The sequence below is a fragment of the Schizophyllum commune genome (genome assembly GCF_000143185.2).
Source record: "Schizophyllum commune H4-8 unplaced genomic scaffold SCHCOscaffold_2, whole genome shotgun sequence".
Classification (NCBI taxonomy): domain Eukaryota; kingdom Fungi; phylum Basidiomycota; class Agaricomycetes; order Agaricales; family Schizophyllaceae; genus Schizophyllum; species Schizophyllum commune.
This window is the reverse complement of record NW_026089539.1, coordinates 1,851,426-1,873,066: the sequence shown is the minus strand read 5'-3', so window position 1 is coordinate 1,873,066 and position 21,641 is coordinate 1,851,426. Positions and strand designations below refer to the sequence as shown.

Sequence of the window (21,641 nt, the reverse complement as noted above, 5' to 3'; positions counted from 1 at the left end):
GCCAGGGCGCTCGGAATTTACCGAGCAGCACTCGCAACTGGCCAAGTCGAAGGACGAAGGCACTGCGTTCAGATGTCGTCCGGAAAGAGCATGCATTGCAACGAGACATATGGTACAGGATGGAAGATACAGCTTGGAGAAATCGTGATGAAAGAAAAACGTAATTCCACAAAGCAAAAGCCTACTCGACCTCCTCCTCGCTATACTCGCTGAAGCCGTCTTGATCAGGGCCCGACATCTCCGCGTCCTCTTCGTCCTCGTCGTCAACATCAACATAAATCCAAGGGTTTTGGCGTCGGTGCGGTCTTTCGGAACGCTCCGCACGCTCAGCCCGTTCGCGCTCGGTCCAGTCCTCGAGGTTGTACCTCATCTTCGCCAGGCCTTTCCAGTGATGCTGCGCCACCGTGCTGCCGCTGCTACGACTCTCCCAAGCGGCGCTCATCAGGATGGGCTCCTGACTGTGCCAGCTTACATCGCGGACGATGCACGGCGATCTGCAAAAACTGTAAGACATGGTATACCAGCGATTATGGGAGAGCACGAACCTGTGGGTGCGCGGTGGTTCACGCTCGGATGGATCGTAAGACATAGGCAGAGTCAGTCCGCGATCAAGGATCTGTACTATCTGACCGTCCAGCGACCAGATCTGTGGATGCTACATCAGAACTGGGATGAAAGAGGGAGGGTGAGCATACGTGGATCCTGCCATCGGCGGAGCCTGAGTAGATGTACTGCTGTCCGGTCGTCTCTGCGGGACTGAAGTAACACCGGATGAGTGTCCGAACGACAGAGTGTCCGTGGAAAGTCATGACACTGCAGTCTCTCGGATGCTTGAGGTACTTCGGTCGTGGATATTGCGCATATCTACGAAAATATATAAGCGTATGAGGAGGTGTACGCCCAACAGATACACTTGCCGGTAATCCCATCCCGTCGAGTAGTTCTTGTGCTTGAAGGTGTCAAACTCGTCGCTGGTATGCATTTTTCGCAGATCCCAGAGACGCAATGCCTGGTCTTTGCCGTTGGATATGATATACCGACCGTCACCCTTCGCAGAAACTGTGCAAACATGAGCGCAACTTCCGTAGCAACGGAGCAGTGCTCACCATTCGTGATTCCTTCGGTATGTCCTACGAGTACACCAGACGGTTTAGACGACAAGCCGAGAGAACGTCTGTCCCTGGGACAGAATGAGATGGATCAAACCCGTATGGACACTTTGTAACTTACCAGACTTTGATGAAGGAGTCGTCCGAGCCAGAGATCAAGACGTTACCAGACGCCGTGTCTGCCCAGCAGCAACTGTTCACGTCGTCTTCATGCGCACGAATCTTGACCGTTCGACGGTCGGCAAGAAGGTCATAAACTTTGTGACTGTCAGTGATGATCACTGACGCCGAGAGGAATGAGCGCACCGAAGATGTCCCCGTCGCCCCCAGCGATGACCTCGTTTCCGTCTGCAGAGAACTTACAGCTGTATATCCCTCGAGGCGAGTCGTAATGACGGCGAGTGGTATGCTGGTCGCGGAAGGATATTTGCTTCTGCTCTGGATCGGGTTCGCGTGTCTTCGTCATATAAACATCGGCACACTAGAGAACCGTCAGTAAAGTGTCTGACTAGGATCTGCGAGCTTACGATGGACGAGTATATTATCCTGCGGTGCTGGTGAGGGACTGACGATGATTTTCGAATGAGCTGGCTTACCTCTCGTTGTCAGGGGATACGTTTGCGTCCGTAATCGTCCAGCCGCCGTATTGGCCTTGTATTGCTTGCTTAATAGGCATACGTGTCGTGACGTTGTCTCTCCCCCCTCCCCTGTACGACCTACGGTCGGAAGAATTATGTTGTGCACGAGGTTCCAGGGGTTGGGTGGTGTCGTAGATGTGTAGCTCAAAATCTGGCGGTCACGCTTAAGTGGCGAGCGACGATGAAGCAGTAGTAATCGACATACCTTGCGAGCATGTGTAGTAAAACGATGAGTCTATTGATCTACGTGAGAACAACGCGCATGCGGGGACACAAAAGGGTGACCTTGCGAGTACTGTCCGGTGTAAACGTTGGCGGCGTATTCCGCCACCGTAGTCCCATTCGTGTTCGGTATGATGCTCTATTGTTGAGTAATCAATGATTGAGATCAGGTATATCACTGGTGAGGCGTACGTTGACATAGTCCTCCTTGAAAACAACGGGACGTTGGGCAGTAGCCTGCTTGGTGATGGCCGTAGGGAGATCAAAGCGGTTCTGCCTTGCCCGCATCTTGTTTCCGACCCTTCCAAATTCTCCGCTCATGAGGAGCTTGACTCCTTCTTCCTTGGGCTCGGTGACAGGAGGGAAAAGAGGGGTATCTCTGGACTGGCGAGGGGATATACTGTATTCCTCGTCTCGTCCGTCCGGCGTGTAGTCGTCGTCGTCATCATCATCGTTCTCTCCATCAAGTATGTCCGCCAGAGTAGCAATATCAAAGGCCTGGGATCCACTACCTGCCCTGCTACGAGCGAGGAGACCTTGCACTTAGCGATAAGCCCATTGTTCGTCAGCGACTGATGAGATCAGGGCTCACGGACGAGTGTCTCCCAGTTCACAAGCCGTGCCTGCCCCTCCAGGCGCACCTCATCGTCAAATGAGCCGCCCTGTCCGTTGTCCGCCATGTCGAGGGCGTCGCTGTCGATGTCGGGAGCGGGGGTACCAGTGGGTGTGTAATGAGCGTCCTCGGCCCGGATCCGCCGGTATGCGCGGCGCGTCACCGTGATCGTGATGTGGCGCGCACGTGCCCGTTCGGACTTGTCCTCAAACTTCAGCGCTGCGCCAACGAGGCCCTGCTGCCACCGCCATGGGGAGCGCCAACAGACCGATTTCCATCACCTCCGACGAGATAAACGCCCTCATATATGCGTACCTTCAAGACTCCGGTGCGTATCTCGGTTACCAAGTGGCAGCGCCTCTCAATTGTGGCTTCGCTGCGCTGCTATGACTTTAGGGTTATCGCACACGGCGTTTTGTCTGCGCACCGAGTCCAAACTCGATGAATCGCCGTGCTTCTCTACTCATATACCCAGGGGCGAGCTTATAGAGCTCCTCAGCAAGGCCTTGCTCTACATTGAGGTTGAGCATCATTGGAAACGCACACCGGAGACGAGAAGTTGCAAGAACACCTTTCGGCTCCTCGAGCGTCACGTCTGTGCTCCAAGCTCGCGCAAACAGAAGCTGGCGGCGGAGGAGGCCAAGAAACTCGAGAAGCCTGCGCCGATGGACGTTGACATTCCCCAGCCACCGAGGGCGCCCTTACCCACCAAGGAAGTCCTGAAGCAGCCTGACACAACCAACAACAAGCGAAAAGCTGAGACACCTTCGGAAGGATCTGTGGATGAGGCGAAGCGACAGAAGAAGGACAATGTAGCAAGCCTGACTGCCTCACCCCCAGTAGCGGAGTCTGCCGAAGACAGTGAGTCACGGTCACATGGCGGAGGGAATGCATCCTTTGAGGCTGCCTCACCAGAGAACGTGTCTTCGGCGTCTGCTATCACCAACATCATGGCGAATTTTGCAGAGAAGATCAGGTCGGAGACCCAAATGGGTCCAGTTGACGACGTGACCGACAAGAGGGTCGCGGTGCTGCTGTCTGGGCACACTGCAGAAGTAAGTCATGGCGCATGTACATCGGACCATGATGTCTAACATAAACGTCTCCAAGGTCTTCGTATGCGCCTTCAATCCTCAAGACAGGAATATCGTAGCATCTGGGTAGGTTGTAGCGGTATAGCGCGTACGCACTATCTAACATTCGTCTTTCTCATCAGATCAAAGGACGGTCATATCAATATATGGCGACTCAACGACCCTCCTGCCGACGGCTTTTCAACGCCGCCTCCACCACCTATCCGCTTCAACGCGGAGTCGATTATACCAGACAAAGACCTGACTTCCATGTCGTGGAGTCCTGACGGCAAGCTACTTGCGGTCGGTTCGTACGACAGGGTCTTCCGCATTCTTACTGTGGAAGGAAAACTGTACTTCCAACACTCCCTGCACAAGGTTGGGACGTTCGTTATTAGGTGGCTACACGGTCCTCAATATGCTGCAGGGGGCTATCTTCGTCGTTCGGTACTCGCCGAATGGAAAGTACATCTTGACCGCAAGTCTGGACGGTACTGCTGGCTTGTGGAACCCCGCGAACAAATCCCTTGTTCGACAATATCAGGCGCATACAGGTGACGTGCTCGCAATTCGGTGTTGCGTAGCCAGAGGGCTAACTCGATTGCAGATTGCTGTCTAGACGTATGCTGGATAACGGACGAACTATTCGCGAGCTGCGGTGCCGACGCGCGTGCCAACATCCTGAGCGTGAACCAACGGGAACCGCTGAAGACGTTGTCGTACGTTCCAGGTACTGAGATAATCGCTGTGAGAGGTAGCTCATCGTACGCAGAGGACACCGTACGGAGATTAATCAGATTAAAGCCAATCGCGACGGCACGAAGCTAGCTACGTGCTCGGACGACCGCACTGCTCGCGTGTGGGATATCTCGCGAATTAGGGCATCTTCACCGGCGGGCGAAGATTTCCCGGGCTTGGGAAGTACAGACATGAGGTCCGTAGTACTGGAGGGTCATGAAAAGGGCGTCAGCACGATCACATGGCAGCCCGCTCTGGTGGACGGGTGCCCAGAACTCGTGGCTACGTATGTTGCTTGCGCTTTCATCGTCGATACCTTCTGATTCACGACTATGCAGCTCCTCCTTTGACGGTACTGCACGCTTGTGGGTCGCCAGAACGGGACGAAGCTACGCTGTCTTCCGGGACAACAAACGCGCCGTGTACGCCATCAGCTTCAGGCCCGACGGTAAATTCTTGGCCACCGGAAGCGGTGACGGATTTGTGCATATATACAACGTCAAGGTATGGGACGCAGCCTCGGGCGTGATGTTCACTCATGTCTCGCATAGTCGAAAAAGCGCGTATGGTCTTGGTACTCTGGTCCTGTGAAGCAGGGCATCTTCGAGATCGAGTGGCAGGTGCTGGGTACGAAGATCAATCGTATGGCGCTGGCTCTCGAAAACAAGGCAGTCGCCGTCATCGACATCAGCAAAGTTCCTGCCATGCAAGCCGTGTAGACTCCCTGGTGGCGTAGATACACGGTGTACTTCTTCCCTTTCCTTTGGGTCTGCGAAATAGCGGAATTGAACTTTTGGATCCGTTCGGGCCTCGGACCGAGGAGATGATCGCGCCTGGAAAGTCGATCAATCACTTCACGCGCATTGTTCTCCTCGTACTCAACTCTCGCAATGGGTAAATCACAGAAGAAGCGGTCGATGCGCCGGCACAACCCCGTGCGCGTCCCGGACTCGCATCTGCCTAAAGGACTGGCCTCCGCGTCGTCCTCGTCGTCCAAGACCGAGGCAATTTTACCGATCATACAGAAGGTGTGTGTGCCCCCCCTCCCCCGCACATTCCCCTACTCATAGATCTTGCGCAATGGGTAGATGGAGAGCGTTGATGGTGCTGAGCGCAAGTGGGCTTGCGTTGCGGTATCAAACTTGATACAAAACGACCCCTCGACGCGGCGACTGTTGCAGGGGAAGAACGTCGTCGGCGCGCTGATCACGAGATTGACGGACGCGGAGGAGGAAGTTGTCGTGGAGGCCATGGGTTCGCTGCGGTATGTCATCATATACGTATTCTTGCTGGACGCTGGCTCATCGGCGATATAGTAATCTCTGCATCGACGGTGGCTACGATATCTGCGCCGAGATGTACAACAAGAATATCCTTACACCCCTCAAGACGTTCGTCCCTAAAGCAAGTATTGCAGGACCTGTATGCTATATTCATTCTTATTCTCTGCAGATCTCCACTACGCTCTCGCAATATCTGTCAGGCGACAAGGCAACGCCGGAGAATGCACGTAAACTGGTCTACGAATTCGCAGACAGTGTCATCACGACTCTATGGTGTTTATCGTACGTCTTACTAGCTACTCATATGGTTTCCAATTCTTACACCCATCAGAGAAACCAACAACAAGGCGCTTAACGCCATCAACGAGATCAACCTCGTCCCCTTCCTTATGTCCTTCCTAGGCGCGAGGGATAAGCTTCCCATTGGAACTGTAACCTCTGCGGGTATATTCAACATTTGTCAATGAGTCTACATATACTGATGATCCAACAGCGCAATGCCTATACGTCCTTACCGACGACAACTTTCCCGCGATCCTCGAGACCAGGTCAAATCCGGACTATGTTACCTGCCTGCTTGAGATCGCCAAGTCAGGGAGCTCTGGAAATGGAAAAGACAAGGAGGAGACAGACACTAGGCCAACAACGCTCCGCGTACTCGCTGCAGGTAGGAAAAATTCTCGAAACAACGCAGGATAGTGGTTGATTGTCCCATAGGCATCCTCCGCAACTTGGCACCTCTGCCACCACCGACGGCAGCCTCCTTCGTAGATATCGACAAGGAGATCGTGCTTCCATTGTTGCAGCCCGTTGTTGCGGCTGTCGATCTTCAGGAGGTCGCTGCTGTCGCCCAGCGGTGTATAGCGCAGATCGTCAGTCAATCCATATCATCAAGGGCATTGAGTTGCTAACCGTATGTATACAGGAAGCCGAACCACCAAAGGAGGGCGAAATGAAGCACGGGCCTAAATCCGATCACCAATCGGCTGCAGAGGTCGAGCTCGGCCAGCTTGAGGCGAAGTTGCGCACGCTGCAGCTCGCTCTGGAGATCTTGACCGGCACCTGCGCGACGCTACCCGATCCTGAGCCTGAAGAGCACCCTACAGGCGACGAAGAGGATGAGGAGGATGAGGACGGCGACGTCGAGGTCGATGATGCTGCCGACACTGCGCCGGTCTCTTCCGACGTCGGTGCCACCCGTAGCTTCCTTCCCGCTCTGGTTCCTTCCTTACTAGCGCTCGCGCAACCAACTGCACTTTCCTTCCCGCCCCTAGCTGCTCCTGCCGCGCATCCGCCTACAACATCTGCGCTCAGCGCAATCCACATCTCCGCGCTCGAGTGTCTGAACAATATCTTCCTTGGTCTTGCTGCCTCGCCTAGCGCACAGGTCAGCAGTGATCTGGATGCGGGAAGGCGGGTGTGGACCGGCTTGTGGTCCGCCCTCGGCGCCGTAGGCACAGAATTTGGCGGCCTCGGTCAGGAGAGGCGGCGCGAGATGTGGGACATTTGCGTAGGTGTGCTATGGGGCGCGGCAATCGTGTGGAAGGGTACACTAGTGAGTGTATTTTTTTTGTCTTTTGTGGCACCGGCTAATGTGCCGCCCAGGTTCCCGGAGAGCAGCACGTCCAGGTGCTTACGCAGTACTGCGACTCCGCCGCGGATGAGCGTACGCGCGTCAAGTGCATTGGCGCTTTGGAATGCCTCGCTCAGTGCCCCGAGGCCGTCGACGCGAACCGCGTCATCGCCGAATACCTCCTCACCGCTCTCCCATCCGGCGGATCTCCCCCGCGCCTCGGAACAGAGCCCGCGCTACAGGCCGCCTCGGCCCTCATCGACATCTACTCCGACGAGAACATGCCGTACGACGTGAACTTCAGGCAAGGCGGATACCTTGCGCGGCTGGTCGATTCCGTGGAGGGTATGCGCAAGTTGGTGAAGGCAATTGATAGGAAGAAGGAGCGCGATTTGCGGAGGCATGGGGAGGAGGTTCGGGACAATCTAGTTGCGTTCATCGAGTATAGGCGAGAGCTTGGGTTGTAGATATATTTGTCATGCTTGTATAGTTATGTGTATCCCTCGAGACTCCCTCAGTCGGCTGTATTGCGGGTATCCTTCCGTGCCACAAAGTGCGCGATCATAAGGCTTCCCCAATACGGTAGGTGAAAGCCTGCAGATACAAACGAGGACCCACCTCACCTCGGCGCGAGCCTCGATAGGTGGTACCGTCCTTACCGAGGTGTTGCCACTGACAAGCACAGCACTCGATCTTTCGTGAGATGGTATAACCATAAGGCATGTGTAGTGATCAATTCCTCCCTGGATATACAGTGCATACGACCAGATGTGAGAGTATAATACAGTTGAGTGGACAAAGCCCTTCGATAAGTACGATCAGGGAGTATACCAGGCGACAGGCGGGTATTAGGTAGATATAGGTAGATATACACGATCGTGGCAGCGCAGAGCAGTTGGTCTAGGGGTATGCGCGCTCGCCCATCTATTCGAGAAAGGACAGTGGGGGTTATCAACAAGTAGTGGGAGATGTTGGAGATATAGGGTGGGGGATATAGTTAGCGACTCTATTATTCGCCGCAAATGAATAGATAGCGATCCAAATGAGTGTCTGGTTTGTATGCGGGAACGTGAAGGACGCGATGGGGGGATAGATGCCAATAATGATAACACAGATGAGCCATGACCAGAGATGGGGACGGGAGATGAAGACAAGATGAGAGGCGACGCGCGGCCCAGGCACCGGCGCGGCGTGCTGACGCTCACGACGAGACGCTCGGGTCGGCGCTCCGTGGGCGGCGCGCAAGGTCATTCGGCGACGCAGCGGTCTTGCTCCGCGGAAGCGGGGGCACGGGTGTCTGCGCGAAATAAGGCGCCTCGTAGGGCAGTGTACGCTTCCGCTGCTGGGGCTTGCGGCCGCTGAATGGGGACTTGCTTCGACGCTCTGCGGTGGTCGGGCTGTCGAGTGCGGCCTGCTCCGAGGGAGAATCTGCACAGTACGCGTCAGCCACGGCAAAGGAGTATGTGGCGGGTGCCGGCGCGGCAGTCCGATTAGGCAAGAGCGAGAAATAGACACATACCGGGCGACATGGTCATCGAGCGCGTCAAAGCCTCCTTCTTGTTGTCCGGGCACGATTTCCGTCTCGGGATCTGTGCCGGCTCACCGACGAACGTAGCTGCCCGCGGCACATGCGGCGTCGAGGCCGTACGCGCAAAGTTGGGCTTTTGAGGCCCCTTCTCCCCGCCCAGTGCCCGACGAATGTTCAAAGTGAAACTGCGCGTCTGCTGCACCTCCACCACGAGGCTCTCATCGAAACCGAATGGTGAGGAGGGCGCTCCGAGGTTTGGCGTCAGGGTCGCCGCGCGCGACGGTGGCGTGGGCGGCGTGAGCTCAAACGGAGACGTTAGCTCCTCCACGGGCGTCGTAGGCACCGATCGGCATGTCTGCATTGCCTTTGGCGAGCAAGGTCCCTTGCGCCGACGGCGCACGAGAATCTTGCTTGACAGAGGGATTTTGGAAGGGGAAGACGCCGAGGCCGGGGACAGAGAGCCATCTGCAGAGACGATCCGTACTTGAGGTGCCGGTCCATCTGGAGGGGTGAAGGGAACGGCAGTGGAAGAACCGCTCGAGCCAGACTTGACCGACGGGGTACGAGGAGTCTGTGATTGCCTCTTTCGGCGACGAAGGGTCTGAGGGAGGGCAGGGGGAGGAACTGGTAGCTGCATCGGTGAGATGTGGCCGAGGATCGCGTTGAGCAGCGCAGAAAGTACGCTCTGCAGAGCGCGTCAGTAGGTTGCATAGTACGCGCCGATCACGGGACATACCAGGAGGAAGCCCGTGCTAGCGAGGATCATCCTAGCCACGCCAATTATTGGCGCAGGAAGAGACGCGTCCATTGCGATATAGAGCGATGAACTGGTGATGACTGCAAGAGACAAGTGTGAAGCCGTTCACAAAGACACGGTGATGCAGCAGAGATCGCTCGGAAGTCGGCGAATGACGGTTCGAAGGACACGTAATGAGCGGCGGATGACTGCAAAGACACTGGGAAATGGGCGCTTCCCGGGCGCCTTTGCTGGCTGTCAAGCAGATGCGACGTGAAAGAGGGGAAAATGGGAGCGCGCCCGAGGCAGCGCAGCGTTTTCTTTGCCCACGGCGGTTGCCGTGCATCTTGATGGGCATGCGCCTTGGCGGGCGTTGCCATGGCCGGTGTCCTCGGTCCTCGATTATCATGTTCTTCGCGCACAAGAGTTGTGCGAGGCCCGAGTGGTAAACGAACTATCTGACGAATAGGAAAACACGGACCTGACAACCTCGGTCCTCGGTCCCAATCTTATCTTGCCCCATCGGGGAGGCTTTGTACATCCTTACCAAATGCAGTATCTCACATGTCAAAGGACCCCGGAATATACGCACAAAGGCCGTCCTGGAAAATCCGGCTCTGGCGCCCATTTATCCACTTTTTTTTCGGGTCCCCGACCCCCAGATTTATCCGTTTTCTGGAACGGCCTCTCGGGACCCCCAGAATTTATCCGTTTTCTCGGGACGGCCTCAAAAATGGCAATAAAATCGGGAAAAATCTGATTTTTTTTCTTCCAGGGTCCCTACGCGCTCTGCGCGTAGCGTCTGCAACAAAAGAAGGTTGAGAAGTACAAAAGAGAGAGCTAATTGCCTCCCATACCCATTCGAGGTGCTACTACGCACCGCTGTCCTTCGAAATATCGAGCCTGCCAATGGTAGAAGGTGCCAATGGGCACAGGGAGGCTATCTAGGGTGCTACTGCACGCTGTAACAAAGTGGTCACTTAGCTTACCGGTATCGCGTGCGTCTGGTCTGAGGGTAGGTCGGCGGTTCGAATCGACCGCCCGATATCCACTTTTTCGGAACGGCCTCCCTGTCTCCCCTGTGTATACCCGCGTTTTTGGACCGGCCTCCAAGCCCTCAGGCCCCCAATTTGACCGTTTTTTGGACCGGCCTACCGGCCGGAAGCCCCACGATTATCCGCACCGCTGGACGGCCTATGTGCGTATATTCCGGGGTCCTCATGTCAAGTACCAGTGATAGTGGGATTCCAAAGCCTCGGGCTTCTGTTGGTCGAAATACTAAGCAGCCTTATTCCTGAACGTTGTTTGGTTCACACATCCAATGTAACTCGGTCGATGTGCTGTCTTCTTGTTGACCGCCCTGTGAGGCACAGAGTACTGGTGTTACTGTCAAATATCTCCATGACTGATCTTGAAGCTCGTAGGCGACCTCACTGATTCTGTTCGTATGCTCGCCAATTGCGAGGACAGTCAGTCCAGCTTATTCGGTAGCACCTGTACAGTGGCGACACCTTCTCGGTCTCTCTCTCGGCCAATGCGTGGTGTGAAATCGCGTAGGTGTCACAATTCCCGACATTCCAGAGGTCAGAAGCGAGGAAGAGAAGGGAAGAGAACAAGGACGGGATGACGTTGAGTTGAACTCTTGACGGGGAAGGCGTACCGGCAGTTGCCGGTCTGACGGATCAGGGAGTGACGCAATACAATTGCCGGATGGACGCGCTGCCGTTCCGTGCTAGAAATTTCCCGTCAAGTGCGCACCGCAAGCAGCACTCTTTCCTTCCTTCCTACCACCACCATGTTCCGCGTCGGCTTTGCGTCCGTTCACCCCTTCGCGTCTGCGCGCGCCTTCACGGCGCCGACGAGCGCCCTTCGCTCGCAGGCGACTCGTCAGCTCGCTTTACAGCGGTCATTTGGCACCTTCAAGCGCCCTCAGAATGTTAACCAGAAGGCCACGGAGCTGAAGGACCGCTTCTCGACCGCGTTCAGCGCTGCATTCCGGAGAACGTACTACCGCGAGCCGCCTGTCGTGCAGAGGGCTCAGCCCTTCGACTGGAAGCGGTTTGGGATGACTGCCGTGCGTAATAGTAGTAGTATCCGCCCCCAAGTTGCTGACACACGGTGCAGGGAGCTGTCGCTGGTGCCACTGTACTCCTCGATGCTCTGATCAACGGTCAAGCTGGCAACAGCCTCTCCGCCGTCGAGAGGGACTACTTGAAGGAGACCTTCATCTACACAGGGGGAGGGCTCACCCTCACTGCCATGGCTGCACGCGCTCTCTTCACCTCAGGAGCTGCGTTCCGCATCATGGCAGCCAACCCATGTACGTTTTGCGCTGCTCAGAACTGATCCCAAGACTGACGCTTCGATAGGGTTGGTCATGGGTGTTTCGCTCGTCGGCAGCATCGGGACCATGATGGGGGTGTACTACACCGACCCATCTAACTCGGCTGTCAAGCACTTATGCTGGCTTGTGCGTGTATCTTTAGCCGATCCTCGCCGACGATAGACTTACCTTGTGATAGGGCTTCAACGGGTTCCAAGCAGCGACTCTTAGCCCGCTGTACTTCATGAACCCCGCCATTCTTTCGCGCGCCGCCCTCTACACCGTGGGTCTGGTCGGTGGTCTTTCGTACGTCGGTGCGACGGCGAAGTAAGCAATCCATCCTACACTCTTTTCGAACTATCTACTAACGGACTGTAGGAACGACACCTTCCTTTACCTCGGTGGTCCTCTGCTCGGCGGCCTTTGCATCGTCGCTCTTAGCAGCCTCGCACCCATGATCCTTCCTCTTGGTGTGCGCGGACTCGCTGTCACTGAGGCCGTCTCCCTTTATGGTGGTCTCGCTGTCTTCGGTGGCATGGTCCTCTACGAGTAAGCAGCATCTATTCCTCTGATGAGCTTATATTGATCCCTTGTAGCACGCAGAAGATCCGCCAGCACGCCAAGATGGCTGAGGCGGGTGTCATGAAGAGGGATCGTACGTGCATTTTCTGTCTTTCCGATATCTATATGCTGATCGTCCTTCTACAGCCCTCCGCGAGAGCATTGCACTCGAGCTCGACATGATCAACATCTTGTACGTCAATGAGGACTCCTGTTATCCCATACCCTCAACTGACATCCCCTGCAGCATCCGTTTGGTCCAGATCCTGGCGAACAACCAGAACAATCGCCGTTAAGCGGCTTTTAGCACCCTCCCCGCTCTGTATAGTAAAGTAACGGTATTCATGGATGTACTAATGATCAATGCGATCTCTTATGGACAGTTGTCTAGTGATCAATGGTCAGTGGTTTAGCGACCCCGCTAGGCTCGGGGGGAGGAGACCGCCGTGACTGAAATCAGTCGTCTCAGCGGTTCCTAAATCTGACGAAGCGGTACCGGCGCATGTTTCGTAAAGTTCCCTTTTCTCTTCCCAACTCCATCGTCTTCGCCTTTCACGATGTCCACACCGGTACCGCTGAAGATCAACATCGTGGGCGCGGGTCTCGTGGGGCTGTCAGCTGCGCTCGCCTTGAGACAACAGGGGCATGACGTGCAGGTGCGCCGAAGTCATTTTATGGCCGTCGAGTGCTATTGCAGTTCGCGTTCGTTGTTCTGGCTTGGAGTAACCTTCGGGCTTTGAGTGACGCTCGGGCTTTGAGTGACCCTCGAGGTTTGACTGACCCTCGGGCTTCGAACGACACTCTGGCGTCGAATGACACTCTGGCGTTGAGTGACCCTCAGACATTGAGTAACCGACTGACCGGCGTCATCGATAAGGTCTTCGAAGCCGCCGCACGGCTCGCGCCGCTAGGCGCCGTCATCATCATCCCGCCCAACGCGACGCGCGTGTTCGAGCGCTTGGGCTTCGACGTCGAGGAAGCGTGTCGGCCGTTGAGGTATGAGGGGGTGAGTGCGTCGTGTTAAATGCGTCGAAGGCAGACAGGAATCGTTCGGACCTGTTACTGAACAATGATTTTGTGTAGAGCGTGGCGTACAAGAGCACTGGGGAGAAGTTGGGGGAGTTCAATTCAAAGTATGAGAGGGTGAGTTAGGTGCACTCGGCGACCCCATCAAGTGCGCTTTGGCACGGAGGGGACGAACAAAGCTGACGCTATACATATAGCCATCATGGAGCGTCCATAGGCATGATTTGCACACCGCACTGTACGAACGTGCTGTGAGTGCGAAGGGGCCGGGGAGACCCGTGACCGTACACCTCGGTGCGCGCGTCACGACGTGCGATCCAGAGGCCGGTTCGCTAGTCACGGAGGACGGGACGACGCACACGGCGGACCTGCTCATTGGTGCTGACGGTATAAAGGTCAGTATATCACTCTTTGGTCGCTTCACTAGGAGAGCAGAGCTGAAGATATGGTCGCGATTCGCAGTCCTCTATACGCACCCACGTCCTCGGGTACCCTCTAGGGGCACCCGCCAGCAAGCGCGCTGCGTTCCGTGCACTGATACCGACAGACGGGATCAAGGACGAGCTGGATTGGCTCTTCGCGGATGGCCCGCGGGGGATGCGCGCGGCTTTTGGCCCGGAGCGGCGCACGCTTCTCTTCACGCCCGTTCGGAACGAGGAACTTGTGAGCGTGTACGGTGTGCACGGGGACGAGCGCGATCAGGATGCTGTTGGTGCGTATGGCGGTCTACGATGACGATACAAACTCATCTTCATGAATTAGGCTGGAACGTCCCATCAAGCAAGGAAGCTTTGCTTGAGAAATACGCAAACTTCGACGCGAAGTTCAAGAAGCTGTTGACGCGTGCGGACGAGGTCAAGCTGTGGCAGATGCGCGCGCTCCCGTGGCATATCGAGACCTGGATCCGGGGGCGCACATGCATAGCGGGAGACGCCGCGCAGTGAGTCGGCGGTGGAGAAAGAGTCCGAGAAGCATACGCTGACTCCTTTGTCCCAGTGCCACTCTTGCTAGTGAGTCAGCCGTATAGCCCCTTTCGTACCATCCTCAGAAGGCTTGAAGCTCTCGGCCAGGGTTTCGCCATTGGTCTGGAAGACGTAGGGGCGCTAGCCTTCCTCCTTCCGGCAGGAACTCGCCCGGAGGACGTGGAGGGCCGGCTTCGGGTTTTCCAAGACGTTAGGAAGGCGCGCGCCGAATTTGTGGCACGCGAGTCGATTGAGCAGGCGAGCATCCCGGAGAAACAGGGCCTCTTTATGCGCTGTGGGTGATGTTTCTTCGGTAGATGGGAAGGCCTTCTGACCAGCTGGACAGCGGAGGAGATGCGCGCGCAGGTGTGGGGGTACGACGCTTGCAGTGTGGCAGAGGCGCGGTCGAAAGAGATTCTGGAAGGGGCTTCTTGAATGGTGGTTTGTAATTCTACTGACCGGGACCCTCCATACGTTCTGATGCTTGCATGATGAGCAAAGGCAAGAACAGAAGAGAAAGAACGGTGGGGCGGAAGGAATGGAAGTTTGTCGTTGGGACGTTGTAGAACGTCCTCCGAGCCGCCGACGCTCCTCTTCGCCAAGACGATGGTGGCGCGTAGCTGCGCGACGAGCACAAGACGCAGGCCGATGGATGTGGCGCATTTGTAGACGTGAACGCATGACGGAGGGCATATGGTAGAGACGCTACAAATATCTACAAATCTTGCTACAAATGCGCCGCTTCTGTTGGTAGCAAGCCCTGATCAAATGCTATCGCGTCGAGGATGGACTGGTCGCGACCGCTGTGTGCCTTTACACGTGCGGCGTTTGTTCCGTCAGGCGTTTTGCGCGCCCGAGGGCCTCCGTTGCCAGGCGCGCATGTCTCGGAGGCGGCAGTTGCGCTGTCGGTTGCACCCGCCCGGGTCCGACAAAACAAGGTTGGGCCGCCGCTGCCAGTGCGCCTGTCAATTGTCGATCATCAGGGCGCGCGTCACCGCTGCGTAGTACGCGATGCCCCGTCATCGAACGTGTCCAGCTCTTCAGCATCGAGCGAGGAGGCGATAGCGACCACATAGATAGCGGTATATATACACGATCAAGGCCAGGATCGAGGTTGGTATCGTAGTAGGATGGGGGTGGGCGTAATAATACAAGCCATGAATGAGCGAAGTAGGTGAAGCGCGACCGCGGATTATGTACGATGTCGTCGTGGTATGGGTAGGTCTATGTCGCGCGTGCGCGCCGTGAGGGTGTTAAATATGTACACAGATGTACGTGAGATGTGCGGTCGAAAGCAAACAGCGGTGAGGTCAGTGGTGAACGTGAGGGGGAACAGTATGGCGGCAAGCGCGGATACGAGTACATCGAACAGCGGCGGACGGTCGTGTGTGGCAAAAGATCAAGAAGATTGCATGAAGGGGTAGCAGGTGAATGTGGTGGGCGCCGTCGTCGGCGTGGATGGCTTGCCAGGCACGTTCGTGACATGCTGGAAGGGTGCGCGCGCAGCGGAGTAGGGTGCGCTGCGTGGCGAAGGTCGTTCGTGGGTGCGGGTGAGTGCAGCTGGGAGACGTCAGAAGAAGGCTAGAACGGACATCGGGTCATCGAGGACTCACACGCGCTGCATCTGTTCCCGGAATGTGCGCGCGCCGCGCGTGATGGGGTGTGTCGGTCGGCTAACTCGACTGGGAGCCTGAGGACGACGACGAAGACGAAGAGGACTCGCTGGAGTCGTCTGGGGTCTTGAGAGGGGAGCTGCTCCGCGAGATCCTGTCTGCCTCCTCGCGTGCCTGCGCCTTGGCCACCCGACGGCAGTGATCACACCAGAGCCGGAGCGTGTATTGGTGCAGCTGCTGGGAGTAGAGAGCGAATGGGTCGGGCTGGGGGTGCGCGCTGGACATCGGGGACAGGAGCATGAGCTGTGGCAGAGAGCAGGGAACAGTGAGGAAAGACGCAGATCGCGGAAAGAAATACGGGCGGGCAAGAGGGTGGAGCAGGCGGATGGCGCGGGATTTTATATCCACGCCCTCAGCCTCGGATCAGACCTCCGCCGACTCCACAGAAAAAGAGCTGCTGCCTCGACATACGCTCAGACTCATTCAAGCGTCAAGGCATCGCGATTAGGTGTATGTTTTGCGCGACATGAAGTCTCCGCCAGCGCTATGAAAGGCCTAACGGCAGGGAGGACAAGGCGGTGGCGGGACACGCACCATCAGCTTTCCCCATTTGGGGCTGCAGATGGTATCAACCGCCAGTCGCGTCGTTAGGCTTTGATTCATCTCTGATCCACGCGCTCGAGAATCGAACGGCCAGAATGCAAATATCCCATCGCCATCGTCATTGCACCGTCGCCCGCCGCCGTCACGCGCTTTGGGGGCCACTTAGTGCGCGCAGGAAGAGCGCGAGATGTCGCCCGCCTTCCACAGTTCGCTCAAATGCCACCGTCCGGCGGTACGCCAGCGGAGGCATCCAGCGCGTAACCCCTGCTCCACATTCGCATCGATAATGGCGGACGCCGTCGCATGCGCACGAGGAGCACCGCTCACATGCCCATTGTCCATCGTAAACCTGCCATATTCGGAAGTCCTGCAGCTCGCCAGTCCGTATACACACCACAATACATCCAAGCCGGTAGGTACCTTCGTAAGTATAGCACATTCAGAAAGTCTGTTCGGTCCATTCAGTGGCCATGCGCGGACGATGACGACCGCTTCGACGCGTCGCGCTTCGTCCGCACGTCGAGCGTCACGCGCAGGTCGTGGTACTTCTGCAGGTCGACCGCCTCCGAGCGCGCAACGCCCGCCGCGTCGTTCGGGAGCCATATAATCGGCGGAGGCGCAATAAGCTCGGGGGGATACAGGATGCCCGCCATCTCCTCGGCGTGGTCAGCGAACGGCAGGGGCGGCAGATGCGGCGGCGCGTCCGGGTGGGTGCGTGCCGCGCGCTCCGTCGCCGTCAGGTCGTCCAGTGTCTCCGTCTCTGTCATGCGCTGATGAGCTTCCGTGTCGGTAAAGGCGCCGTTGTACGACACTCACTCAGTGGGACCGGCCCGCGTACTTCCGCCGACGAGGGCATCACCGCGAGCGTCAAGCTCATCATCTCGAGAACAGATGCCAGCGAGCCACGGGTGCGCTGGCCGAGCCGGCTACCGCTAACCAGGCTCGTGCTTTCCTCGTCGACGTTGCGGCGGCCCTTCGGCCGAGCGATCTCGACGAACCGGTCGAGCGAGTCTTGCGTGACATGGCTGAGAGACTTGCGCCCCGGAAGACGTGTTTTCCAGGATGCATAGCCCTCCATGAAGAGGATGACTGCTCCGCCGACACCGCAAAGGATACCGCCTTCGATCCATAGCTCCCGGCTGAGGTAAATGAGACCGAGGAGAATGGGCTGGAAGGCGACAACAGTCCCGAACCGGCGTAGGAGCCAGATCTGGAGCAAGCCGCCCGTTTGTGAATGCGTCCGACCGTATACGTAGCCGACAAGAAAGCGGTGCGCTACGAAGATGTCAGCGATGCTCCATTGTCAACCTAACCTGACTCACCGACAAGAGTCAGCAAAAGCAAGAGGGTAACAGCCGGCGCAATAAGTGGGAAGATTAGGGAGAAAGTAGAAGCAAATACAATAGCCAATACACATGCGCCAGTCGCGAATGAAGGGTTGTAAGTACGAGGGTAAACAGCTGCAAAGGGTGTTAGTTGCAGACGCACAGAACTCTGGAGCTACACGTACCTCGGAATCGCTGGCGGGGCGTCACCGCCTGCTTTTCCGCGCGAAGGACACGCCAGAGTCTAGTAGGCTGTAGCAAGAGCAGGCCGGGTATAATGATAGCAAGGTTGATGATGAGTGCCAAGCAGAGCACCATGATGTAGATTGAGCCGTTGGCGACGGACGACGCCACGCCCGAGCCTTCGCTGAACGCATGCAATGCGAAGATGAGCGCGCCGACTGTGATGAGGAAGAGACCGGCGACCACGGTCAAGGCGAAGAAGGTGATCTTGAAGGTCAGTAGTTGGCCGCCGGATATTGAGACGGAGCCCTGGACTTTCGCGGCGTCTGCGAACGAATATAAGAAAGGCAATGTCATCCCAGAAATTAGTAGCTCACAGTGCATGGCCCATAGCGCAAAGGAGATGAACGCGATAGCGGCAATAGCCGGAGTAAGCACGGTAGCAATACCTGCTGAGAGCCGGTTTGCGTTGAGGATGGGCTGCAGGAAAGGAAGGTAATGCGCCACGTCAGGTGCCGTCGAAAGGGCCAAACCGGCGGTGGCAGTCACTGGATGACCGTGGTGGGCATGAGGAAGCAATTGCATAGGGCGAACACTCACGCGCAACAGCCAAGGTCACCGCCATCATCGTTACCACCACCCACAGCACTATCGTGTCCAGCGTCGACCGCTCATCCTGCAAAATATCCCACCTCACATCCTCCTTCGCGCGCCCCTCAATCTGCTGCATCCCCGGAATGAACCTCAGCCCCTTCCCCACGATTAGCCAACCCTTGATGCGCACGCCCTCCGCGATGTCGTTGTAGCACGACGTCTGCGCCTCCGCGATCTCGGTGTTGATCGCCTTGAGCTGCGAGCGGTAGCGCTTGATCTCGTTGTACACCTCGCCAAGGCCCTCGTAGTCGACGCCTTCGAGGGGCCGGACGAAGGGCTGGGAGGGCTGCAGGCGGAGGTGGGGCGGCATGACGGCCTCGGGGTCGGAGACGCTGCGGCTGCGGAGGGGGAAGGTCTCGCGGCGGGCTGGTGAAGGGGTTTCTTCCTGGCGAGGAGGCCGCGGACGCGCACGGCGAGGGAAGCGGGACGACGTGCCAGAGAACCGCGGCGTCTGACCACGCTCAGTGGCCCCGTTCATGCTGCTCTCGTATTCGCCTGGTCGCTCCCTTTCCAGGTCGACCCACTCCTGGAGCTCAGCGATGTCGTCGAGCCGCTCGTCGGGGTCGTAATCCTGAGATCCGCGCAGCTGACCGAACTCCTCCATGGAGTGGTTGGGGCCGAAGTATCGTGGGTCGGGTATATCGTCGTACGAGCTGCTTGACAGAGGGCCCAGCTCGCCCGTGTTGCAGTCGACCCCGACATGGGAGCCGAGTGGCAGGGCATGGTAGTCAGGCGAATGAGGTTGGATTTCGTGGAACTGGCTCCCAATGACGCGAGAGTGAACAGCATCGCTGAATGACCGGCGACCTTCAGGCGAATCGGTGAAGCGGCCACCGCTGATGCCAGATAGTTTCCGAAGGCGGTAGTACTGGGATGGAGCGACGAAAGACGTCGGCGCAAGAGAGGAAGATGCGAGAGCCTTGTTGGACGTGGTCCGCCGACGAGCGCCTCGATATCGTTGGCTTCCCCTGAGCGGCAACGGCCGAGAGATGTACGGACGACCTTCTGGCTCAGGTGGCTGCGGCTGCAAGTCCACAATTGATGGATCCGGCGTCGATATCCTGAACGACTTGATATACCGCGTCTCAGCGATCTCTAGGTTCTCGAGGATCTCATCGCGCTCCTCAATCAAGAGGGCCAATTGGTGCGTGTCCCTAAAGTGAAATTGTCATTATGGCCGATGTAGTGACAGTAGATACAAGCAACATACACTATCGAGAAGAGGCTCTTGATGTCGACCTCCATGTTGGTATTCTCTGCATCAGCATCCCACCGGCGCTTTTCTGACTGGTGTCGTCCCGAGCGACCTCCACGGATGCGGTTGGCGCTTTCGGGCGAGTCGTCGTTGCGGCGGCCAGCAGAGGTGCGATCCAGTGTAGAGCTGAGGCCACACTTGATGATGAAGTCCTTGATCTGCTTCTCTCCCCAGCCGATGAAGCCAGGTGCGTCGCGTACGCTTAGCCAAGCAAGCTCTTCGTTGTCGCATTTGACATTCAGCCATCGTTGCCGGTAGGCCACGAGCGCGTTGAACTCCTTGATGATCTTCCACAGGGCAGGGAGGAGTGCAAGCACGATAACAAGGACCGTGAGCACGATGATCCTGGGTCGAACGTTGTACCGATCGTCGGAGTCGTCCGCTCGCGTAACGAGAAGGTTCTTGATGCTCACGTCCCCCTGATCCAGCATGCGCAAGAGCCGCATGAGACTGAGATCCTGCAGCGTAGAGTACGCGCCACCATATTGCGCCTGTGAGTAGTCGGCTAGGCACGGGGTGCTAGCGAGGTATAGTGGCAGGCAACCAGCGAGCGCCAGAATCGACCATCCCAGGACGATGAGAAAGCTGATCCAGATCACGCGCTGGGAGAGTTGCTCGTCAGAGGGGAAGAGTTCGGCGTCTGTTTTGAGCGATTTCCCAGCGTCGTCGACGTTTGCCGGTACGTCCGGGACAAGGGGGACTGGTGGGTGGAGGAACGCAAAGAAGCCTGAGCCGAGGGATTTTGGTCGTAGGCTGCGGGCATGTTAGAGGGTGGGTGAGTATAGTGTTTGCGCCACGCACTCTTGGGAAAGGAACCATTCCCTCAAACCATAAACCTGGCGGAAGCGTGGACGGAGGATCGCGAACAAGAGCTGTCAAATAATTTAGTTCCGCGTTTTCCATCGAACGTAGCACGCACCCAGATCAACAAGCCCACCGCACTAGAAAACACTACGGAAGCCAAAATACCGTCCGACGACGCGTCCAAGCCGTCCCCCGCACACACGGGTATCGAGTTCGCAGAATTCAACCGACCGGTAGGGTTGGATGCGCCGCTGGAGGACGTGAAGGAGGGGGATATCGTGTTGGAGATGTAGGAAGACACCACAGAGTCAGAGAAGGACGTCAGCGTCGTGCTAGATTGTGTGATGGTGGATATAGGTATCGAGCTCGTGAACGTCGTGAGTGTGCCGCTGCCGCCCGCGCCCGTAGAGGAGTCGGTGGGATCTGAGGTATAGGCACTCGAGGTGGAGGTCCCGTCCGTCGACGTCGCAGGCTCCTCCGACCCCGAGGGCAGGAAGGTGGAGCCGCCCGACGTCGTCCACCAGTGCAGGTTCGAGGACTCTGTCCAGGTGCCGGTGTGCCGCGGGAAGAGCGCGTCTACATGTTGGGTCGTCATGGAGGTAGCCGGGGCCGTCGCTGTCGTCGTCGTGGGGGTCGTGAGAGGCGCCGTGGGAGGCGCGCGCGCCGTCGTGAGTGTTCTCGTCAACCGGTTCTGGATCAATCCAAAGAAGGAAGGGTTTGTCTGATAACCGGTACGTAACGGATAATGCCGAGGACAATCAGCGATCGGCGGCGCGGATGGGGGACGCGACGGGCAGGGCGACTTGGGCTGTCTAGGAC

The 21,641-nt window shown here is 57.1% G+C and overlaps 9 protein-coding genes across 9 annotated transcripts; 5 read left to right on the top strand and 4 right to left on the bottom strand.

The window, feature by feature from the left end:
* Nucleotides 1-69: 69 nt before the first annotated feature.
* Nucleotides 70-2,908, bottom strand: SCHCODRAFT_02611018 (WD40 repeat-like protein). The gene is made up of 13 exons (XM_050344456.1): nucleotides 2,562-2,908; nucleotides 2,162-2,505; nucleotides 2,033-2,108; nucleotides 1,953-1,982; nucleotides 1,706-1,898; nucleotides 1,637-1,655; nucleotides 1,416-1,590; nucleotides 1,231-1,366; nucleotides 1,107-1,180; nucleotides 918-1,059; nucleotides 696-864; nucleotides 546-646; nucleotides 70-494 (listed from the first exon to the last, which is right to left on the bottom strand). Exons 1-13 carry the CDS (start codon nucleotides 2,647-2,649, stop codon nucleotides 182-184), a joined length of 1,860 nt encoding a protein of 619 aa, XP_050202230.1. The 5' UTR covers nucleotides 2,650-2,908; the 3' UTR covers nucleotides 70-181.
* Nucleotides 2,790-5,192, top strand: SCHCODRAFT_02611016 (WD40 repeat-like protein). Its single transcript, XM_050344455.1, has 10 exons — nucleotides 2,790-2,910; nucleotides 2,979-3,443; nucleotides 3,498-3,637; nucleotides 3,693-3,742; nucleotides 3,799-4,033; nucleotides 4,083-4,209; nucleotides 4,263-4,409; nucleotides 4,460-4,679; nucleotides 4,732-4,897; nucleotides 4,945-5,192. The coding sequence occupies exons 1-10, from the start codon at nucleotides 2,832-2,834 to the stop codon at nucleotides 5,110-5,112; spliced, it is 1,797 nt and encodes a 598-aa protein (XP_050202229.1). The 5' UTR covers nucleotides 2,790-2,831; the 3' UTR covers nucleotides 5,113-5,192.
* A 54-nt stretch (nucleotides 5,193-5,246) lies between these two features.
* SCHCODRAFT_02684318 (ARM repeat-containing protein) lies at nucleotides 5,247-7,799 on the top strand. The gene is made up of 9 exons (XM_003037332.2): nucleotides 5,247-5,421; nucleotides 5,482-5,657; nucleotides 5,710-5,797; nucleotides 5,846-5,958; nucleotides 6,008-6,120; nucleotides 6,170-6,343; nucleotides 6,394-6,548; nucleotides 6,602-7,231; nucleotides 7,282-7,799. Exons 1-9 carry the CDS (start codon nucleotides 5,284-5,286, stop codon nucleotides 7,714-7,716), a joined length of 2,022 nt encoding a protein of 673 aa, XP_003037378.1. The 5' UTR covers nucleotides 5,247-5,283; the 3' UTR covers nucleotides 7,717-7,799.
* A 651-nt stretch (nucleotides 7,800-8,450) lies between these two features.
* Nucleotides 8,451-9,585, bottom strand: SCHCODRAFT_01080223 (uncharacterized protein; the record flags this gene model as incomplete). Its single annotated transcript, XM_003038669.2, has 3 exons — nucleotides 8,451-8,677; nucleotides 8,769-9,462; nucleotides 9,514-9,585. 3 exons carry the CDS (start codon nucleotides 9,583-9,585, stop codon nucleotides 8,451-8,453), a joined length of 993 nt encoding a protein of 330 aa, XP_003038715.1.
* A 787-nt stretch (nucleotides 9,586-10,372) lies between these two features.
* SCHCODRAFT_02611006 (uncharacterized protein) lies at nucleotides 10,373-10,732 on the top strand (the record flags this gene model as incomplete). The annotated part of the gene is made up of 1 exon (XM_050344454.1): nucleotides 10,373-10,732. A coding segment is annotated over exon 1 (293 nt), but the record flags the coding sequence as incomplete, so codon positions are not given.
* A 576-nt stretch (nucleotides 10,733-11,308) lies between these two features.
* SCHCODRAFT_01080583 (uncharacterized protein) lies at nucleotides 11,309-12,693 on the top strand (the record flags this gene model as incomplete). Its single annotated transcript, XM_050340986.1, has 8 exons — nucleotides 11,309-11,591; nucleotides 11,642-11,833; nucleotides 11,883-11,983; nucleotides 12,036-12,163; nucleotides 12,215-12,385; nucleotides 12,433-12,491; nucleotides 12,545-12,590; nucleotides 12,645-12,693. The coding sequence occupies 8 exons, from the start codon at nucleotides 11,309-11,311 to the stop codon at nucleotides 12,691-12,693; spliced, it is 1,029 nt and encodes a 342-aa protein (XP_050202227.1).
* Nucleotides 12,694-12,919: 226 nt separating this feature from the next.
* Nucleotides 12,920-15,233, top strand: SCHCODRAFT_02611001 (FAD/NAD(P)-binding domain-containing protein). Its single transcript, XM_050344453.1, has 9 exons — nucleotides 12,920-13,053; nucleotides 13,275-13,403; nucleotides 13,481-13,540; nucleotides 13,621-13,818; nucleotides 13,886-14,135; nucleotides 14,186-14,363; nucleotides 14,420-14,433; nucleotides 14,483-14,680; nucleotides 14,732-15,233. The coding sequence occupies exons 1-9, from the start codon at nucleotides 12,955-12,957 to the stop codon at nucleotides 14,818-14,820; spliced, it is 1,215 nt and encodes a 404-aa protein (XP_050202226.1). The 5' UTR covers nucleotides 12,920-12,954; the 3' UTR covers nucleotides 14,821-15,233.
* Nucleotides 15,234-15,825: 592 nt separating this feature from the next.
* Nucleotides 15,826-16,571, bottom strand: SCHCODRAFT_02610996 (uncharacterized protein). Its single transcript, XM_050344452.1, has 2 exons — nucleotides 15,999-16,571; nucleotides 15,826-15,945 (listed from the first exon to the last, which is right to left on the bottom strand). The coding sequence occupies exon 1, from the start codon at nucleotides 16,281-16,283 to the stop codon at nucleotides 16,059-16,061; it is 225 nt and encodes a 74-aa protein (XP_050202225.1). The 5' UTR covers nucleotides 16,284-16,571; the 3' UTR covers nucleotides 15,826-15,945; nucleotides 15,999-16,058.
* Nucleotides 16,572-16,763: 192 nt separating this feature from the next.
* On the bottom strand, nucleotides 16,764-21,417 carry SCHCODRAFT_080873 (uncharacterized protein; the record flags this gene model as incomplete). Its single annotated transcript, XM_003038671.1, has 11 exons — nucleotides 16,764-17,021; nucleotides 17,120-17,361; nucleotides 17,418-17,876; nucleotides 17,924-18,061; nucleotides 18,112-18,435; nucleotides 18,487-18,561; nucleotides 18,710-19,917; nucleotides 19,974-20,070; nucleotides 20,131-20,771; nucleotides 20,820-20,890; nucleotides 20,938-21,417. The coding sequence occupies 11 exons, from the start codon at nucleotides 21,415-21,417 to the stop codon at nucleotides 16,764-16,766; spliced, it is 3,993 nt and encodes a 1,330-aa protein (XP_003038717.1).
* Between the last annotated feature and the right edge of the window lie 224 nt (nucleotides 21,418-21,641).